At 46.3% G+C, this 21,929-nt stretch overlaps 1 protein-coding gene across 2 annotated transcripts in view; it reads right to left on the bottom strand.

Annotated features, from left to right (window-relative positions):
- Positions 1-21,929, bottom strand: part of CIART (circadian associated repressor of transcription) — a 469,491-nt gene that overhangs the window by 14,597 nt on the left and 432,965 nt on the right. Inside the window, exon 1 of one of the 2 annotated variants that reach the window (XM_078670379.1) lies at positions 545-817. The exons of the other annotated variant lie outside the window; for it this stretch is intronic. Coding sequence (XP_078526505.1) covers positions 545-595 — 51 coding nt within the window. The 5' untranslated portion in view covers positions 596-817. Of the gene's footprint in view, positions 1-544; positions 818-21,929 lie in introns of those variants that run through there. 2 annotated transcript variants of the gene reach the window in all.

Here is a 21,929-nt window from a genome sequence, read left to right as displayed (position 1 = left end):
ATGGTCCTATGCTCCTGTCTTAAGATGGCCACTTTACCACCCTTAGAGAGTAATCTTTATTAGAGTACTGCTAGTGATAGAAGACGGACTACTGCTGTGGACTACCCTGACCGTGTGAGCTCATTATTTTGCTCTAAAAATAATTTGTTTATTAAGTGTAACTCTGTCATTTTTTACTGAGTTAAAGTATCCACACCTATATTCCTCACCCTATGAGGTGGGGTCTTGATCATCATAATCCTTTATGGGTTCCGGAGTAGCGTGCTACTCGCTGAAAAAGCATTTTGACGCCTCAGGGGTAGTAAGTGCTATATACATGCAATTACAATACAATACAATAGTAAGGACTGTGGCAACATAGCTGGCAAGATTTCGGCTTGCACATTTTTAGTTTTTTGTTTTGAATTAAAAATTTGCAAACATTCGTGACAAGAATTTTCAATTCTATTAAGGACTAGGAGGCGAGGATTATGCTTATACTCAATTTCTTTACTGAAACACAGCAGCCAATCACAGAACAGTAAAGAAAAAAAAACTACAATACCCATAAACCCTGGGTAACCATAGAGTACACCAATGGTATATAAACAGTCATAGAGGTAACCACTTCCTCTTTCTTTGTCCAAAATCCATTAGGAAGAACAACTTGAACATCAGAAATCCAGTAAGGACATCATCCAGGAGAGCCAACATCCGGACGAGGGGGCGAAGGAACCTCCCAAAGCCACAGGAACAAAAGCAGGCCAACGAGGAAAAGAAATTCGCAGCACACCTCCCACAAGGACGGAGCCGGAGGAGCGTCACTTGGGATCAGAGCCTGAAAAGAGACACAAAGCCGTAATACACATTCCGTGTAATCATGAGCAATTAAAGGGTGGGTAGAGAAAAACAAAGCAGTCATCACAGTACAGTAGGAATAAGATCCATGAATCAATGCACAGTAACAATATATGATGTAGCAAATGCATATACAATGGGTGGGATAATCCTCGCCTCCTAGTCCTTAATAGAATTGAAAATTCTTGTCACGAATGTTTGCAAATTTTTAATTCTATGTCAGGACAGGAGGCTCCGATTATGCTTGTTTAAAGCTCCTCCACCACAACAGAAGCAACAGTAGCAACTGGCTTAAAATAAAAGGTTTTAAATACAGAATCCGATGACCAGTCAGCAGCTTTCATAATGTCGCATAAAGTGACACCCAAAGAAAAAGCTTTAGAGGCCATGGCCCCTCGAGCTGAATGAGCGCCAAACACAGAAACATCAATGCCCGCTTCCCCCATGAGCCACCGTACCCAACGAGCCAACGTGGCTGGAGTAACGGGGCGAAAGGGCTTCTGCAATGCAATCAACAATTGACCTTGCAAATCAGAGCGATGAAGAGAAGTACTCACCTCATAATCCTTAAGGCATTGGACAACACAAAGGTTAGGCCGAGCGGGAAAAGAAGGGTAAGAAATGACCTCAGTATTAGTTTTAGTGCGCCTGGAAAGGCGAAAGGAAACTCCTTCAGGCGTGAAGCTACGCCCCGCAAGATCCAAAGCGCGGACATCCGATATTCGTTTGCAGGAAAGCAAACACAACAACATAGTAAGCTTGGCCGAAAGTTGTTTACGACACAGAACGAACGGCAGCAAGAGCGCGAGAGAAGCGCTTATCAAAGCGGCACACAACGCAATTAAAGCGAGAACAACAGCATTAAAATGCACAATGTAACCAAGTAAGTAAGTAAGAATATCAATAATGCACTTAACTGGCTGCGGAGCAGCAAAGAAAGAGGAAGTGGTTACCTCTATGACTGTTTATATACCATTGGTGTACTCTATGGTTACCCAGGGTTTATGGGTATTGTAGTTTTTTGTTTCTTTACTGTTCTGTGATTGGCTGCTGTGTTTCAGTAAAGAAATTGAGTATAAGCATAAACGGAGCCTCCTGTCCTGAAATAGAATTTGACCCGAAGGTATAAGAGCGCTTTACATGAGCACTGGTTGCATTACAGACAGACACATTCATTTACAGTTGCATGTTTTTAGTGTACTTATGTGCACACATGCCAACATTTTAGCAGAGGAAAGAGGGAGCTTAAAAAAAAATTCTCAGGAGAAGTTATTTCTCTCCTTGATGACAGTTCAATGGCTCTGTCTCAGGCAAACAAGGCAGTTAAAGTAGGCAGGATAGTAGAGACAGCTGCAGAGCCTTGCATTCTCTAGGAGGGACTGGGTGCACCACAGTGCTCAAAGACATGTGCTGTTCTTGAGTGTGAGTGCTGTTGCCTTATCCCAGCCATGCATTGCTCAGTTCCCCTTTGTGCACATCCACAGCTTTAGCCATATAAGCCAACAGACCCGATTCAGACGAGAGACTGCAAATTTTTTAAGCAAAAATTGCTTTCTTTTGGCTGTCTCCCGCCCGAAATTGCATCTGCTTCAATAGAAGTTAACGGGAAAAATACATTCTTCCGCGTATTTTTAAAAAAAATCTCCCCCTTACCTCTTCCAAAATGTTGGCATGTAGGCTTTAGCCTAGCCGCTAAATATAGATCAAACACGTGGTAATGTGCTAATAAAATAATAAAAGTAGCAGTTGCAGCCGTCGTTTGAGTCCTGGCTGGCTATATTCATGGCAATTTTACCTCTAGTCGACCCCTGCTGGAGATATTTACTGCAGTCTGACAGGCTTAATACCAGTGAGCAGAGTGCCTCAATGTTGCATGTTGGCCTTGAAATAACAAGCAGGAACGAGGAAAAGTATCCAAGAAATAGAAGTTTGTTTTTTAAGGAACCTACGGACTTTCTCCAGGTGGTAGCATCATTGAATGAATGGGTAAGGGTGAGAAAAGGACTGAGCAGACATGATATCTGACCGAGTGCTGACTTGCTTGTGCTTGGCCCGCGCCTAAGACACCTGTGACTGATGTTCAGGGAATCACATTTCATTTAGGAACGCTTTCGGCCTGATCCTCCTCCATTTTGTAACTCTTCCTCTCCTCTACATCCCCAGCAACAAAATGGTGACCATAACTGTAGTGATAATACAGCAATTGACAAAGAACTCCTGCCAAACAGTAAAGAAAGACTGCCACAATCACCCACACAACTCGTTTTTTTTCTCCAATAGGACGACCATCTTGTTACGATTCAATTGTTCTAGTCTGCCCAAAATTTGCACCTCACACCCCTGACACAGTAGCTGTTCAGAATTCCCCTGTCTTGACTCTCATGCTGGATAATCACCACCACCAAGATAATTAAAGAAGATTTCCCCTGCCCCCCCCTTACCCCTCCGCCTCCTTTTCTACAGCTTGCTTCCATAATGGATCTTCATAACACAACCAATGCAAATGTGATGCCTTTGGGGCACTACGCTTATAAAATGAACTACCCGCGGAATCTGACTAAAAAAGCATCCAATTCCCAAACACACAGACTTCTCACATCTCATCCAGAGACCCTGGTTTCTGACCTCTATTTCTGCTTAAACAAAGGAGTTATAATAAGAGACCTAGGGGGTCATTAGGATGGCGGACGGATTGCCCCCGCCAGGCTGGCGGTAGCCACCGCCGGCCTGGCGGGGGCAATCTGCCCGCCATCCTCAGCTAAATGCCCCCCCGCCATATTAGTATGGCGGGGGGACCGCGGCGGACGGAAAGACCGTCTGCCGCTTTTCTGCCCCGGTCGCATTGCGACCGGGGTGGAAAACGTTTAATATGGTGGCGGTGTCTATCAGACACCGCCAGCCATATTACAATGGGCCAGAACAGATGCCTTTCACCGCCACGGAAAGGCATGCGGTCTTCACTTCGGGGGCCCCCTGCGGGCCCCCAAAGTGATGGCGAGGTGGGGGGTGCACATGGGGGGTACCTGTGTACCAGCATTTGCATATACAATGCGGTAGGCACCGCGCGGTGCTTGCCGCTTTGTGTATGCAAATGCATACATGCATTTATAGCATTGTGGCGGTCGGTGCTGAGAGCACCGCCCGCCACAATGTTATAAATGCAGGATACGCCCGCCACTGTGGCGGGCGCATCCTAATACCCCCCACGGGACCCCCGCACTTATGGCGGGCGGTCCCGAATTCCGATAGGATGGCGAGCGGACTAAGTCCGCTCGTCATCCTAATGACCCCCCTAGTTTTTTTATACCAACATACTAGCACAATGGAGGAAAGCATTGGTATCACTGCTCCTCATCTCTATTTCCAGGAAAACCTCACACAGCCTCAAACTATCGGTAGCCCCCTCATCAGTTTGCAGAGCGTAAGTCACCATCACCATCTACAACAATGGATTCATCCTCATTCAGTCCGCAGATCACCACCTTAAACTCTTTGAGGAATTATTTCTGTCATTTAGAAAACGGCTTTCAATTCCGATTCCTCCACTACTCCAGTCCTTGCCAATGCTAGAGACTTCTCTAACTCATCTCCTTCACCTGGTGAGACAGATTCCGCTCCCCTCCACACCAGGTTTGCAATATCATCCCACATCCAGAATCCATACTGCAGAGTTACACAACCTCGCTACCTCGATTTTACCTTTGAAATCCCATCCTCCTAAAACACAGTCTCCCCCCTTGACTGCTCCTCCATTAACACCTAGTAACATCCCCCCTTCACCACTGCTTCAAGACCCTACATACCATACTAGAATCCAAATTGGATGAGATTACCAAAAATCTGCATGGTCTCAAAGTTGAACTATTATTAAAAAAGGACACAGTTCCATGACCAGAGGGTGCGTGAATGTCACCCACTGTATAGATACAGGAAGAGAGAGGGTAAGAGGTAGAGAAAAGTCAGAGGGAAAGGGGGTGAAAAGAGGTAGATACTATTCCCCGGTCTCAAGGATACACTCCTGAAGGGGAAGATCAAATCTTGCCTCTCTTTCGCCCTCACACACCCTGAAGGATGTCATGCTTCATCATCGGGCTTTTTTTGTGCTCCTCGTCAGACCGGCGCTGCAATGTCTGACGGGCCCCCGAAGGGTCTCTTTGGCGGAGATCTTTTAAAGAGAAAACACCGTATGATGCATGCAGGTGTGAGGGCAGGGATTGAAAATGGGAGGGTTTCTTTTAAGTAAAGAGGTGCGTGCTAGTGAGTTAAAAATACCTAAGGGCATCCAGTCTGAGATACTTTTATTTATGTGGTGTCCTTGGTATAATAAAAAGCCAACAGGTTAGTGTGTCACGTGAGGTTTCTATGTGCCTATGTGACAGGTCAAAAGGTCGACATGTTTCAGGCCTGTGTGTCAGAAAGATCGGTGGCGTTTTTTCAGGACCTAAAGTGAAGTGCACGTCTAATTAAAATTGTGGGGGGCACACATACAAAAGGATATCCATTAGTCGCCTTGTCACTAATGGTTAGGTGTCCTAGAGTAAATCTTAGGGTGCATAAAAGGATCTCCGTAGGTAGATACTGATGTGTGTGCCTAGAAAGGGGGGGAGACAAAAAAGAAAGCGAAAAAACGGTGAAAGACTTGTGGTGTGTAGTCCCTGGAGTCAGGGACCGAGTCAGAATTCCACCGGTAATACACACAGACATATTAACAGTATTGACAGTTGCAGCATTACATGAACTCAAGAATCGTCAGTGGGAGCCAGAGTCGTGTTTTGAGGATAGACACAAGCGCCGGTCAAAGTAGGACAAAAGGGATCGCGTCTCAAAGAGAGGCATGTCCTCTTTCATCCACCCGCGACGACGCTCGTGCCGTCCAGCTTATCCACGACCCTGGTTCTTAGTAATGCCACGGAACACAGTCATGTCTCAAAAGTCGTGTGTCCGGCGCAATAAACCCGTCCCGGCTCAGTAATCACTAGAGTTCAAGGATCACCGGTTCGGGGTGGCGCCGGTACACTCGTACTGTTTAGCAAGACATGTGCAACTAGCGTGTAAAATCGGCTACTTGAGTGCCGTGAGAAAATAGTAATAGCCCACTCGCTGACTCTCACATGCTCACCCTCTGTTAAAAGCCAGGTGCCTGAGGCTATGCTGCGCTGGTCATGCAAGCATCCGGGAATACTGGGAAGAGAGGGAAGCGGAGTAGAATCAGCATTAGTCAGAGCCCCTTGTGGGGCTGGAGAGAGTTATCGTGCACTCGATTTCCCCTGGAGGGAAAAAGTACTCACGGATGTCTCGGAATGCTCTTGCTTCCGCACCTACCCCTTCCAGCGGCTGCCTTGAAATGGCGAGTGATCGTCCCTCTATAAGTATGTTGCCGGTCTGTAAGGGTCGGGCGTGGTGCACTCCATTTCCGGGTGTGCGTTGTGAGAACTGCGCATGCGCTAGCAGGCAGTGTTTGATGACAGCCTGCATGGGGGGAGTGAGTGCAGGAACGAGCATGTGTGGTTGCTGCCGTGTTCGGTGTATGGGGACTGACTGCCACTGAGCCAGGGGAGGCAATCGAGGTATGGGAAACAGTAAAACAGACGCCGGATGAGCCAACATGCTCAGTTGCGCCATGGGTTGTGGTATGATTGTGTCAGTTATAGTGGTACACTATATACATTGGCAAGGAGGGATGGAAAGTGCACACTCCCTACTGATATCGTGATAACACCAACCCATGTGATAGGTGGGTGTATGGAGGTTCACTCAATTGGGTCTATATCGCAGAATGGCATGGGTGGACACCTCTCATAGTTCCGCCCATGGTACGTCATCATTCAGTTCTGAGGCGGAACACCCATCGCTGTTCCTGGCGTAGTAATGCCCGTGGATCCCAACTTGCTTTGGATTCTAGGACCTTCCACATCATGTCATCGCAATCATGTTTTTGTTCCAGGAAGTGATTAGTTAGTTTGGTCGCTGTCCTTCCTCATCTGATCGTACTCTTATGCTCGCTGATGCGAGTCTTAATCTGCTGTGATGTCATTCCGACATATTTCAGGTCGCAGGGGCAAGTAATGAGGTAGACGCAGTTTTTAGGTCTCGCGACCTATCGATGCGCGATGCGCGGAGCGAGAATTCAAGTGCTCGAAATCCTTGTGAAACCAAGGGCTTCTTGCGCTGCGGTTTTGTTTAAGTTCACGTGAATCACGTGATCAAACAAGCACGCGCATCAGCCTCCCTCCCTCCTAATTGCATTTTTTTAACGGCCGCCGCACAGCACATCAAAGGGCTTCGCCCAGCGTGCGCTCTGCGGCTTCTCGGCTTCTCCTCCCCTAACAGCACATCAAAGGGCTTCGCCCAGCGTGCGCTCTGCGGCTTCTCGGCTTCTCCTCCCCTAATTATTCATGGCTCAGTTTCCCGGCGCACGCATTTTTTCACATTTTTTTCGCCACTCTCCCCACTCGGCCCCCTCCCCTGCCCGCCGTGTCGCATTTCTCCTCCCCCCTCCCCTTCTCTGCCTTCCATTCCGTCTTGTTTTAATTTATGTTCCTTCGTCCACACTATTTCCTTTTTGGTTTACTTATAAGGTCCCACAAGCGAGACCTATTGGCAATGCCAATGCTTGTTTGAGTTACAATTAGTATGGGTGCGTTGTTCCCATGTAAAATTGCCCAGGTGTAGTATTTTGGTAGGTTTTGTTGTAGAGCATGCGTGACAGTTCCCACAGGGGTAGTGCCCCATAACTCGTGCTAAATTCCAGAGCGAGGTGTCTACAGTGGTTCTGGTCCTTTCGCGGGGGCGGGATGGACTAGGGTATCACGGAGGTTGGTGGTCCTCTTAAAAGCAAAGCGTGGTGGCGCTAAATCGAGTGTGTCGCTGTTCAGAATTTTCCAGTTCCGCCTGATTACGTTCTTCACTTTATTCGATAGAGGTGTGAAAGTGGTTACACAGGTGAGGGTCCGTAGGAACTGCCCATATGGTAGGTTTTCCCGTAAAGCTTTGAGATGGTGGCTCCGGTAGTCGAGCAGGCTGTTGCGGTCTGTACTTTTTTTGTGTAGTGTGGTTCTCAGAACTCCTGCTTCCAAAATGATTCTGAGGTCTAGAAAAGGAAGGTCTGAGTTGCTCATGGTACATGGTACTTTACGGGAAAACCTACCATATGGGCAGTTCCTACGGATCAGAAGGAACTGCTCCAACATTCAGGACTACGAAACAGAGGCTGAGCGCCTTGAAAAGAACTTGAGGGACAGACACTATCCCGTCAAGACAGTAGCAAAAGCGCGGAAACGGGCGAAATACAACAGACAAGCCCTACTGGAGGAACAAGTAAGGGAAGAAAATCAGACCCTCACCTGTGTAACCACTTTCACACCTCTATCGAATAAAGTGAAGAACGTAATCAGGCGGAACTGGAAAATTCTGAACAGTGACACACTCGATTTAGCGCCACCACGCTTTGCTTTTAAGAGGACCACCAACCTCCGTGATACCCTAGTCCATACCCGCCCCCGCGAAAGGACCAGAACCAATGTAGACACCACGCTCTGGAATTTACCACGAGTTATGGGGCACTACCCCCAAAACCTACCAAAATACTACACCTGGGCAATTTTACATGGGAACAACGCACCCATACAAATTGTAACTAAAAAAACTGCGTCTACCTCATTACTTGCCCCTGCGACCTGAAATATGTCGGAATGACATCACGGCAGATTAAGACTCGCATCAGCGAGCATAAGAGTACGATCAGACGAGGAAGGACAGCGACCAAACTAACGAATCACTTCCTGGAACAAAAACATGATTGCGATGACATGATGTGGACGGTCCTAGAATCCAAAGCAAGTTGGGATCCACGGGCATTACTACGCCAGGAACAGCGATGGGTGTTCCGCCTCAGAACTCATGAACAAGGCCTGAATGATGACATACCATGGGCGGAACTATGAGAGGTGTCCACCCATGCCATTCTGCGATATAGACCCGATTGAGTGAACCTCCATACACCCACCTATCACATGGGTTGGTGTTATCACGATATCAGTAGGGAGTGTGCACTTTCCATCCCTCCTTGCCAATGTATATAGTGTACCACTATAACTGACACAATCATACCACAACCCATGGCGCAACTGAGCATGTTGGCTCATCCGACGTCTGTTTTACTGTTTCCCATACCTCGATTGCCTCCCCCGGCTCAGTGGCAGTCAGTCCCCATACACCGAACACGGCAGCAACCACGCATGCTCGTTCCTGCACTCACTCCCCCCATGCAGGCTGTCATCGAACACTGCCTGCTAGCGCATGCGCAGTTCTCACAACGCACACCCGGAAATGGAGTGCACCACGCCCGACCCTTACAGACCGGCAACATACTTATAGAGGGACGATCCCTCGCCATTTCAAGGCAGCCGCTGGAAGGGGTAGGTGCGGAAGCAAGAGCATTCCGAGACAACCGTGAGTACTTTTCCCTCCAGGGGAACACGAGCGCACAATAACTCTCTCCAGCCCCACAAGGGGCTCTGGCTAATGTTGATTCTACTCCGCTTCCCTCTCTTCCCAGTATTCCCGGATGCTTGCACGACCAGCGCAGCATAGCCTCAGGCACCTGGCTTTTAACAGAGGGTGAGCATGTGAGAGTCAGCGAGTGGGCTATTACTATTTTCTCACGGCACTCAAGTAGCCGATTTTACACGCTAGTTGCACATGCCTTGCTAAACAGTACGAGTGTACCGGCGCCACCCCGAACCGGTGATCCTTGAACTCTAGTGATTACTGAGCCGGGACGGGTTTATTGCGCCGGACACATGAATTTTGAGACATGACTGTGTTCCGTGGCATTACTAAGAACCAGGGTCGTGGATAAGCTGGACGGCACGAGCGTCGTCGCGGGTGGATGAAATAGGACATGCCTCTCTTTGAGACGCGATCCCTTTTGTCCTACCTTGACCGGCGCTTGTGTCTATCCTCAACACATGACTCTGGCTCCCACTGACGTTTCTTGAGGTCATGTAATGCTGCAACTGTCAATACTGTTAATATGTCTGTGTGTATTACCGGTGGAATTCTGACTCGGCCCTTACTCCAGGGACTACACACCACGAGTCTTTCACCGTTTTTTCGCTTTCTTTTTTGTCTGCCCCCCTTTCTAGGCACACACATCAGTATCTACCTACGGAGATCCTGTTATGCACCCTAAGATTTACTCTAGGACACCTAACCATTAGTGACAAGGCGACTAATGGATATCCTTTTGTATGTGTGCCCCCCACAATTTTAATTAGACGTGCACTTCACTTTAGGTCCTGAAGAAATGCCACCGATCTTTCTGACACACAGGCGTGAAACATGTCGACCTTTTGACCTGTCACATAGGCACATAGAAACCTCACGTGACACACTAACCTGTCGGTTTTTTATTATACCAAGGACACCACATAAGTAAAAGTATCTCAGACTGGATGCCCTTAGGTATTTTTAACTCACTAGCACGCACCTCTTCACTTAAAAGAAACCCTCCCATTTTCAATCCCTGCCCTCACACCTGCATGCATCATACGGCGTTTTCTCTTTAAAAGATCTCCGCCAAAGAGACCCTTCGGGGGCCCGTCAGACATTGCAGCGCCGGTCTGACGAGGAGCACAAAGAAAGCCGATGATGAAGCATGACATCCTTCCGGGTGTGTGAGGGCGAAAGAGAGGCAAGATTTGATCTTCCCCTTCGGGAGTGTATCCTTGAGACCGGGGAATAGTATTTACCTCTTTTCACCCCCTTTCCGTCTGACTTTTTTCTACCTCTTACCCTCTCTCTTCCTGTATCTATACAGTGGGTGACATTCACGCACCCTCTGGTCATGGACCTGTGTCCTTTTTTGATATAACGACTCATCCAGGAGCATGGACACTGGACCTTATCAAGCTCCCGGTCCCCCCTTCTTCTCTCCTATTGTTGACCCTCAAAGTTGAACTACACAGACTCAGTCACTTCACAAGACTGATGAACAACGTTCTCCTGTCCAACAGGAACATCAGATTGGATTCTCTTCTTAATGACCAACCCTACTATCACCCTATCTTATCTCCAACTCACCTCCCCTCCTTCACGACCCTTCCCTCCACTCCGCCTAGGCACTGGAAGTGGAGAACTAGACCCTATCCCAATGCGTCCACACAACCGATTAGACAAGATGCCCATCTATCGGACAACATCCAATCCCTCCTCTCACCATTTAACTCTCCTCATCTTGACAACCTTTCTAACCAGGGAAAAATCCATATCATCCCGGCAAACCCTCATACAGCTCCCAGGCTCAACTCTAGAGTGGTCTGTGGAAAATTGATATTTTTTGTTATTTATGTCCCATCATACACCCTCTCTTTTACGTCCCAAGCTCATCATGATGGTAACTAGAAAAGCCCGGGCACATAAACGTAAGGTTGCACACAACACATTTCTTCCTCTAACTGCAAACGTACATTCTTATGGCCAAGCCGATTTCAAGAAACAAGCCCCTGTTGCAACCATACATTCTTATGGTCAGGCCGATTCCTAGAAATAAGCCCCTGTTTGCCAAGACACGACAACCAATTCCAAGAAACTAGCTCCTGTTTGCTAAAGACATGACACCAGACATCCTGTCACGACCATTTCTCTCTCTCATCTAAGGAACCTGCCTAGGGTTATTTCCCAACACTCTGCCGTGACTTCCTCATGATTATGACACAGTTACGTCGCTTCTGCCATGACTTCTGTATGATTACAACACAAGTAACTGAAATTTGCTCAAGGGAAGCTCCTTCCTCTTTTCTATGTCCAGAAATTTATAAATACTCTGTTTTCTTTGATTAAAGTAGAGACTATTCCTGAGCCTCCTTAGGTGACGGAGCTCTCCCTTAACTCGAGTTACTGAATAAAGACCCTGAATTCTAACCACCACGGACTCCGCTCTTCATGCTTGACCTTATTGATATTATAGAAATTCCGATCAAGGTAAATTACTAAAATATTTACCACAGTAAATTGGCGCCCGAACAGGAACTTCCCTTTCTCCCCACGCGCCGGTGATGCGGACCCGAACCTGTCTCTCCAGACACCGAAGGACTTCAAAGTGCACACTGCAGGGTGTTCCTGCATGAACTCCTTTGTGTCGAAGAGGGACTGTGCCGCGGCCTGACCATCCACACGAGGCGGTGAGGACGACAGCGGAAGTCTCGACCCAGAGCCCGAACCTTGTGAAGTTGCCTAGTCCGAGGTCTTCAGAACCCCGACAAGTCCCTGATCAAGAGCGACAAGGTCTTCTAGGTCTTCAAGTTTTCTTTACCTTGGTGAGTACTGCCGGGGGTGTATCAAGACGGGTTCTATTTTTCAGAACACTGTCAAGACGGGTTCTAGGTTTCTAGAAAACGGTATGTTTGTACTCTGATACTCAGGGTATATCAAGTTATCAAGTGTACATTTTTTTTATTGACGCAATGCATTTGTTTTCCAAATTGTGTAAACTGGGTACCCGGAAGGGGTTACTGGAACAACCTGTACCAGTCCCCCCAAAGGATACTCCTGGTTACTTCATGCATACGAAATATGGAATTGGTGCCATCTTGTATTTGGATCTTTGGGAAGGTTACACTAAAGACTTAGAAATTGCGATTAGATGGCCAAAGAGTGGCACATGGGATTTAAATTGTATTATGGCAGTTGAAAAGAAATGTTGGGAAAAGAAAGCGAGACCCTCGATGTTAGAGAGTGTCGAAATATGGCGAAAGGAAGCGCATCGAAGGGAACAGAAAGAGCAAGGGAAAGTGGAGAAAGCAAAGAGAATGTCGGAAGAAAGTAAGATGAGAAAGTTACAGGATCAGAATGATGATATTACATTTTAACAAAATAAAAGGGAGGTCTCGGCCTCCGTGACGGGTATATATCCCGTCTTCTCACAAGAAACAGAGTCCGATGGTAGTTCAGACCCTAACGTCCCCACAGCACCTCTACGTCCTAAGGTTCCTTCCGTGCCTGAAGACTTCATTACCACCTATTTAATGGAACCACCTCCTGCTTATACTAATCAAATAGTGGCCAGACGAGTAATTACCCAGACGGAACCCATCCCTGACACCTCGGGTGGTGTTCTACCTATGTTAGAGTGTGGGTATGACCCTACTCCAGGGGAAGGTCCACAAGCAAATGTCTCCTATCGCTTACAGGAAGCTCTAGAAAGCATACGGGAGGTACCAAACATCACAAATTGTCTGAATAAAATTTACGAGGCTCTCCGAACAGGAGAAAATGTAGAAGTCTTACAAGAGGCTATTAAAAATAGACCTATCGCTCATAGAAAATGTCTCTCACGATTTATGATTACCTGTTTCATCCGTATGATCTCAAGTGCCGGAAAAAAGGTTCCCGACGACCTACTTCCGCTAGATCAAGCAGTGGTAGCGGGAAATTATAATAAAATAAAGGAAATAGATCTCTTCATCCCTCTCTTTACCAGTAGGGTTTCCGACTCACACCAGAAAAATGTCCCTACCCAGGAAACAGAGAATGAGGGTACAGACGAAGACAGTGAAGAAGGAACTGCTTTTCAAGGAGCAGTACGTTCCCGAATCCCTCGTTACCAAGGTAGCGGACAACTCAGGAGTAAGACAAAAAAATTGTCAGCTTCTTCAGATAGATTGTTCCAACAAACACAAGAAGCCCTGGATGACTGGATGGACGACGAACCTCCACTCACCACACAAGAAAAAGAACTCGCTCGATCAAGCACCCATTGGGTGTCCCAATACTCTATATACGGCCCTAACATAGTCGCTCAAATGTTTTTATCGCTCCCTATGACATCTCAAAGACTAGCCAGTATATATATGGTTCAATTGAAAAAACAAAGGACCTCTGTAGTTTAATCCAGTGGTCCCGGGGGATTTGAGAGGGTATATGGAGTACGTCCTCGCAACGATTACTGTACGACAAAAAATACTCCTAAAGCACCCTACTAAAGGACTAGAAAGTTCAATGTAGGTTGCGCTCATCGGAAGATACCTATGTATGAGGAGGGATTAAACACTATTCAACTAGGGATGTGTTTGATATGCTAACCATATCCATATGTTTGGAAGGGGGGGCAACACTAGTTGTTTTTAGTTACCCTCACACACCCTAGTGGTGTCATGCTTCATCATTGGGTCACCCCGACTCCTACAGGTCGGGGTGGGCTCAACCACAGTGTTGGGAAGCTCTTATAATAATGAAGGCAAAAATGGGGTATAAATAAAATACCTCAATCAGACCCCTGGTATCCCTTTATTCTTGGGTCTGGTTGGGTTATTAAAATTAGAATAAAAGGAGAGTTTATTAGGATTTTTATGGTCCTACGACCCTAGTGAAGTGCCGACATGTTTCAGTCCTTGTGAGGCCATAAAGGTCCCGGACTTTCTTCAGGGCAAGGTTCAGAGATCCCCCTATGTGTGGGGATGCTAAAGAGGGGGAATTCCCTACTTTATTGATGTAGCGAGGGACGAGTAGCTCCTCCTCGTGTTCGTGTAATTCTGTTATTAAGAAATGCCCGGCTCCATCTGTAGAGAAATATAGCATACCCAATTTTTTAATCAAAATCAGACATCTGTATACTAGTGTAAAATCCCTGTGCATGGCATGCTCAGTGAACATACTCAATTGGTGGGGACCACGAATGGTCTCATTCTATGACACTTCTATTTAGTGTATAGTGGCATTCTCATTATGTGACACCCAACACTTAGTGTCCAAACATCACACTCCATTTAATTCCAACGGTGTGATACTGTGAAGTGAAGTATAAAACAAGGGGTCGGAGTCTCAATTGCAGTAAAAGAGTCACACAAAACAAACAAACATATATGTTCTACATTCATGTATCACATACTGAGGACATATATTCACATTCTTCATGCACCGATTGATAATTCATTTGTCCACTTACCCAAATTATGTTGGGCGCAGGCACCTCAGTGGGCGGGACGTTAGGGCATGCTCTCCTAATTTCAGTGTGATAGAGAGTTAGGTATCGCTTTTAGATATAAGTGGGTCTAGCATCAGAGAAACGCTGCAGCGTGACTAAGTCTAACTGGTAGACTCCGCAACAATCGGAAGACAGTATCCACTTAGGGAGATGGGTGGCAAGGGGACAAGAATTCCTCAACATTTTCCTGGATCAGCGACAACGCTATGTCCAATACCTTTCTGATGTTTATGACTCAAATCCCCCTCAGTACGGCCAAGGTCAATTTCCCCTCCGAGAAGTACACCCCGTTGTAGATTCTGCAGGAAAGTTACAACAAACATTTGTCTATACTCCCTTGACAAAACTAGAAATATTAGAGATGAAGAAAATGGCCCCTTCTCTTGAAAAGGATCCTACAGGATTCCATAGGGAACTCAAGGATATTCTTCAAATGGGCTCCTTTACTTATAAGGATCTCAATATTCTCCTCAAAGTCCTGCTGCCTCAAGGAACATACGACAAACTAAAAGGAAAGGATTGGGAGGTTGAAGGGAAAAAGGTAGCATGGGCAGCTTTGGAGACAGAAGAAACTACTCGTGATCCTGGACAAGGCCTGGGACCTCTGGTTCTGGAACTCCCTCGCCTTCTCCCGAAAATACTCTCCCAGTTGTTGGCCACTAAAAAGGAAGATTGGGATGCTATCTCTGCATTCAAACAAAAACCAGATGAGGATATAGGGGACTACTATACAAGATTAGAGAAATGTTTTCTTATCAATAGCGGTCTCTCCTCAGGTGGAGACGCCTATAGTCGATTGTTTGTCTCAAAATTTGTAGAAAATGCCTTACCTATGATCAAAAATAGAGTATTAAAACTTGAAAGCACTTGGCAAGCTAGTTCCCCTTCACAAGCACTTCAGATGCTCCAGTACCATCAAAACAGAATTAGGGACGAACAAGAACAGGAGAAAAGAATGACAAAAGATACTAAAATGAAGGTATTGGTAGCACAGACCAATACAATTCCTCAGACCCATAAGCAACCTCCAGTACCACAAGAAAGGGTTACCTGTAATTATTGCAAAAAGCCTGGCCACTTTGAACGCGACTGTCCAGTCTTACAACACAATATTGCTACTTGAAAGACACAACCTCGCACCTATACCACTCGTCCCTCTGCTCCAACATCAACTGCCCCAACTGATACTAAATTAGCCACATAACTCTATCAGTATCCCGTATCATCCTATCCTGAATTCCCCACGATTTCATGAGACAGCTGGGAGGAACGCGATAGTCGTCCACTGATCCCAGTCCCGGTCGACCAAAAGGGTCCCTATGTATATGCTAAGCTACTAGGTAAAGAAACAAAATTTCTGATTGACACCTGGGCCAGTAGTACGACAGTACAACAAACGAAGTTCCCAAGGTACCCCTCTCTGGCTCAAATAGTATTTCCTTGGGTTTTTCAGGTACACCAGTCATCAACAAAGTTTCTGAACCAGTGTCACTTCAGGTTGGCCCTCTTACAGCTTCCACCGATTTGGTACTTACTAGGTCCTGTCCCGAAAATCTACTTGGCATCCAGACATTAAAGGAACTGGGTGCTGTGATATGCTATTCCCCGGAAGGGGTCCGACTATTCCTCCAAGATTTCAAAGGTCATTTCACCACACGAGAGTTAGATGTCAGATTAAGGGACATTCCTACTACATTATGGGCCACTGATCCAACTGACGTAGGATTCATGGATATTACACCACACATAGTCACGTTAAAGGAAGGTGTTGTCCTACCTCGTGTCCGCCAATACAAGTTACCTCCATATGCGGAACAAGCCCTTATTCAGATTATCGATGACTTGATTAAAAAAGGAGTGGTCAGAGAGGTACCTTCCAACATATGTAATTTGCCAGTTTTGCCAGTGCGAAAGAAAGCAGATGACGGTGCACCACCAGTTTACAGACTTGTGGTTGATTTACGTGAGCTCAATAAATGTGTGGTACCACAATACCCTGTGGTCTCAGACATCAGTACTCTGCTAACAGCTATAGATCCTGATGCAACACATTTTACCGTCATCGACCTTAAAACGATTTCTTCAGTATACCCATTCATCCAGACAGTCAGTACCTATTCGGATTCTCACTACAAGGTCGTAGTTTCTGTTTCACAAGAGCTCCTCAAGGGTATACAGAAAGTCCCAGTATCTACAGTCAGGCACTTAAAAGACAGTTGGATGACATTGTTCTGCCCTCCAATACGACATTGTTACACTATGTCGACGACTTACTGATCACCGCACGTTCTGAACAGGAATGCGAACAAGCATCACAAATTGTCCTAATGTTTCTTGCACAACATGGCCACAAAGTATCACCCTCTAAATTGCAATTGTATTTACAGCAGGTGGCATACTTAGGACACCTGCTGCCAAAGGAGGGTAGGGCACTCACACCTGAAAGAATCCAACTCATTTTTAACATTCCTGTCCCTAAGACACAGAAAGAAGTCTGTGCCTTTATTGGCCTCACTTCCTATTGTAGGCAGAGGATCCCCCAGTTCACCTATTTGGCCAAACCCCTGATACAATTAACGACCTCCGATTTTGCCACCTCTTCTCCATTGCCATGAACACCTGATCATACCTTTGCTTTTGAAACCCTTAAACAAGCATTATGCTCTGCACCTGTCCTAGCCACACTAGATTATGCCAAACCTTTTGTCCTCTTCGTCACGGAACGGGAAGGTATAGCCCTATCAGTGCTCACACAAACACAGGCCAATAAACATCATCCCTGTGCTTATTTCTCCAGTACTCTCGACCCTGTTGCACAAGGCTTGCCTGCCTGTTTAAAATCCGTTGCAGCTACGGCTCTGGCAATTCGACAAAGTGACTCCATTGTGCTAGGACATCCTCTTGAAGTGCAAGTCCCACATGCAGTAGAATTACTTTTGAATAGGACACAGACACAACACTTGACCATAGTTCGTCTCACAGGTTATGAAGTTACATTATTCCAACCCCACATTATCATCAAACGATGCAATATCCTCAACCCAGCTACACTACTGCCCACTGTTCCAGTAGACAACCAAACTCACGACTGCTTAGAGATAGTTGAACTAGTCACAAAGCCCCGGTCTGATCTTGTAGATGTACCTTTAAGTGCACCAGAACACACACTGTTCGTAGATGGTTCCTGTATGCGCCTCCAAACAGGCAAACTTTTAGCAGCTTATGCTGTCACTACAGAAAATAAAGTCCTCCTGGCAGCCAGAATACCCGTACATTCAGCCCAAGCAGCAGAACTCATAGCTCTTACACAAGCATGCGAGTGGTCAAAAGGAAAACGGGTTAACATCCACACCGATTCGCAATATGCGTTCGGGGTAGTCCACAACTTTGGAATTTTGTGGAAGGAGAGAGGTTTTCTGACCTCTCATGGAACTAAGATACAGCATGGGGATCTTATGCTTCAGCTACTAGAATCAATACACAGGCCCGCAGAAGTAGCTATACTGAAATGCAAAGCACACACAAAAGTCATAGACTCTGTCACCAGAGGTAATGCTCTGGCGGATGCCACAGCTAAACACACTGCTCAGACAGGAACACTGAACACTGAAAGTTCCATCAGGACTGTTTATCCAGTTATCGATCCTACCAAAGATGTAGTAGACATCCAAAACCAAGCTACAGAGACCAAAAAGAGAAAATGGGAAGAAGAGGGAGGTTCTCACACAGATCAGGGTTGGATAACAAAGAATAGGTCTAAATGGTTTCTCCCTGACATAATGGTTCCTGTAATCATAGAAACTGCCCACGGTCCCGCACATCTTGGAGAAAAGGGATGATGGACAGTCTAAATTTGGTATGGCATAACAAACATCTGCGCTCAGCGGCCAAACAAAAAGTACAAACCTGTATGATTTGCTGTCAGTTCAATCCGGGGAAAAGTGTATCGGTTGAACAAGGAGGGTTCCACCCTCCTAATTACCCCTTTGAAGTCCTCCAAATGGACTACATACAAATGGAAAGATGTCGGGGACATAAGTATGTCCTCGTAGTAGTCTGTACCTTAATCCGATGGACTGAAGCATACCCCGTCCCAGACTATGGTGCCCAGATGACAGCTAAACAATTGGTGAGGGAATTTTTTCCTCAATATGGGTTGCCAAGAGTCATATACTCTGACAACGGACAACCATTCTCCTCCAAACTAATGGAGGCTGTCTCCTTACTGTTAGGATACACCTGGAAATTCCACTGTGTTCGACACCCACAAGCAGCAGGCCTAGTTGAACGGCATAATCAGACTCTAAAAACCAAGCTAGCTAAAATATGTGCTGACAAGCAAATAGACTGGGTTACAGCTCTTCCGGTTGCTCTGTTCTACATGCGAATGGTGGGATATTCCCGGATGGGTCTGTCACCATACGAGGTCACATATGGGAGACCTCCAAATATCTGGGGTGTCCCATCCCCTAGAAAGTTGATTGATATTGACTCTAATGTTCTGACAGATGACCTAGCTTCCTTGATGTCTGCACTATGTTCTTGTCGTTCCCAGGTGGCTGCAGCCTTTCCAGACAAAACAACACCCGAGGAACACGCCATCCAGCCTGGGGATTGGATCCTTGTGAGGAATTATGATCGCGCCAGTCCCCTGGAAAGAAGGTGGACATCTCCCAAGCTGGTGCTACTCACGACGAGAACTGCAGTCAAAGTGGAAGGAAGAAAAGGGTGGCTCCATGCCAGCCATTGTAAGAAATTCTTCGGACCAACTCCTACTGACATTGTTGCGGATCCCGAGAATATAGACACTGAAACGACAGACTTTATTTCACCCCTTCCTGAACTTTCCCCTCAGGAGGAGTACAGAGCACGGCTGCGATCCCATCAGAAACAAGCTAGAGACATTGCACCTGACCTCGACCTACCGGCAGCTAATTAAGTCCAAGACGTAGTTTTGGTGAAGCGGTTGCTGGGAAGTGTCCAGTCACGTATGCATAATTGACTCAGACTAGCAGCCAAAAATGGAAAATATGTCTAAATGCGTAAAATTATTGCATAACAGAGTTTCGATCTTTCTATCCCTGATGATTTTTATTTTTTGTATCACGGCTTGCCTAGGTTGGTTCCTTCATCTAGCTTTCCCACCTTCTTCCCCCACGTTTTTTCGAACAACACAGCTATGCATTCACATGTAGATCTTCCTCCACATCTCGAAAATAGAAGAAAATAATTTTTCAATAACACATTCATCTCCACACTCAACCAACACCAAATGGTTATTAACAAAACCAACTGTTGGGTCTGTGGTTTAATGCCACATTCCGTACATGGAGGAATGCCTTTTATCCCTCTCCCTTTTGGCTATGCTGGATCTACCTATACATTTTCTATGATATTCTCCGCTTCTGTTAGAAACATTCCTGAGACCAAGCCCAAGAACACTAGTACATGGAATGAGATAAAAACAAAGACAATACGAGCTGTTGAAAAGATGGTGAATTTCACCGCGACATGGGGACGGGCAGATAATAATGAAAATACCAGTTATTCCCTTTTTAATGACACTACCTCCTTTAGGGAAACGTTTTCAGTCCAAAGGAGACAGACAGAACAGGGAGGATGGGCCGTGCCCCATAAGGGCCTATTCTGTGTAAGAGGAAAGGGCAAGGGTCAGAAAATGGGAGAAAGTGAGTGTAATAAGACATACACCCTACCTGACCTAAATTTCCCAATGATGGCCACTGCCCCCAACACCTATTTTATCTGTGGACCTCACGCACGTACTTGGCTACCCCAAGGCTGGTCCGGGAAGTGCTACATTGCATTCCTCCTCCCCCCTACCTACACCGCCCCAGCAGATTACCATCTAAGTGACCCTTCGACCATAATTAATAGACGGCGAAGGGGGGCCATAGATGCTGAAGATACAGCGGACCAAGAGGCTGGCGATTTCTTTAAAGGAATCATCCCTTTCTGGGGCCCCATGATCAACAGCCGCCACATAAGGCAACTGACTCGTGTAGTCCAGGGAGCCATAAACGAAACAGCTGGTGCATTAAGCAACATCACAGCTGAGATGGCTGCCGACAGACTCATGACGTTGCAGAACCGCATGGTTCTAGATATTATACTGGCCGACCGTGGTGGCGTATGTGAATTGATCGGGTCCAGCTGTTGTATATATATTCCAGATAATGCACCCTCGGTGTATTCCGCTATTTCCCGCCTTCATGTACTTTCCAGAAAACTAGATACAGGCACTGATGCCTGGTCCCTGACGGGATGGCTCTGGGGCCTCTTGTCCTCATGGGGGATGAAGGCACTTACAATCATAGGTCTCGCTCTAGCCATCCTCTTCACCTGTTGCCTCTGTATTCAGTGTGGCCCAGCACTCTGTAGTTTCTGTATCACTGCCTGCATTCCCAGACCCCAAACTAGAAAGAAAGAGAAGGAAAGGATCATGTTGCAGGAACAAGTGGACAACCTAATGAACATAGAGGTACAGTAAGAAAGACAATCTTAAAAAGGGTATATTATGGGACAAGGAGGGAATGTGGAAAATTGATATTTTTCGTTATTTATGTCCCATTATACACCCTCTCTTTTACTTCCCAAGCTCATCATGATGGTAACTAGAAAAACCCGGGCACATAAACATAAGGTTGCACACAACACAGTTCTTCCTCTAACTGCAATCGTACATTCTTATGGCCAGGCCGATTCCAAGAAACAAGCCCCTGTTGCAACCATACATTCTTATGGTCAGGCTGATTCCGAGAATTAAGCCCCTGTTTGCCAAGACACGACAACAGATTCCGAGAAATGAGCTCCTGTTTGCTAAAGACATGACACCAGACATCCTGTCACGACCATTTCTCTCTCTCATCTAAGGAACCAGCCTAGGGTTATTTCCCAACACTCTGCCTCTGCCGTGACTTCCTCACGATTATGACACAGTTACGTCGCTTCTGCCATGACTTCTGTATGATTACAACACAAGTAACTGAAATTTGCTCAAGGGAAGCTCCTTCTTCTTTTCTATGTCCAGAAATGTATAAATACTCTGTTTTCTTTGATTAAAGTAGAGACTATTCCTGAGCCTCCTTAG

The sequence above is a fragment of the Lissotriton helveticus genome, chromosome 12, assembly GCF_964261635.1.
Source record: "Lissotriton helveticus chromosome 12, aLisHel1.1, whole genome shotgun sequence".
Lineage (NCBI taxonomy): Eukaryota > Metazoa > Chordata > Amphibia > Caudata > Salamandridae > Lissotriton > Lissotriton helveticus.
This window is presented reverse-complemented; position numbering and strand designations above follow the sequence as displayed.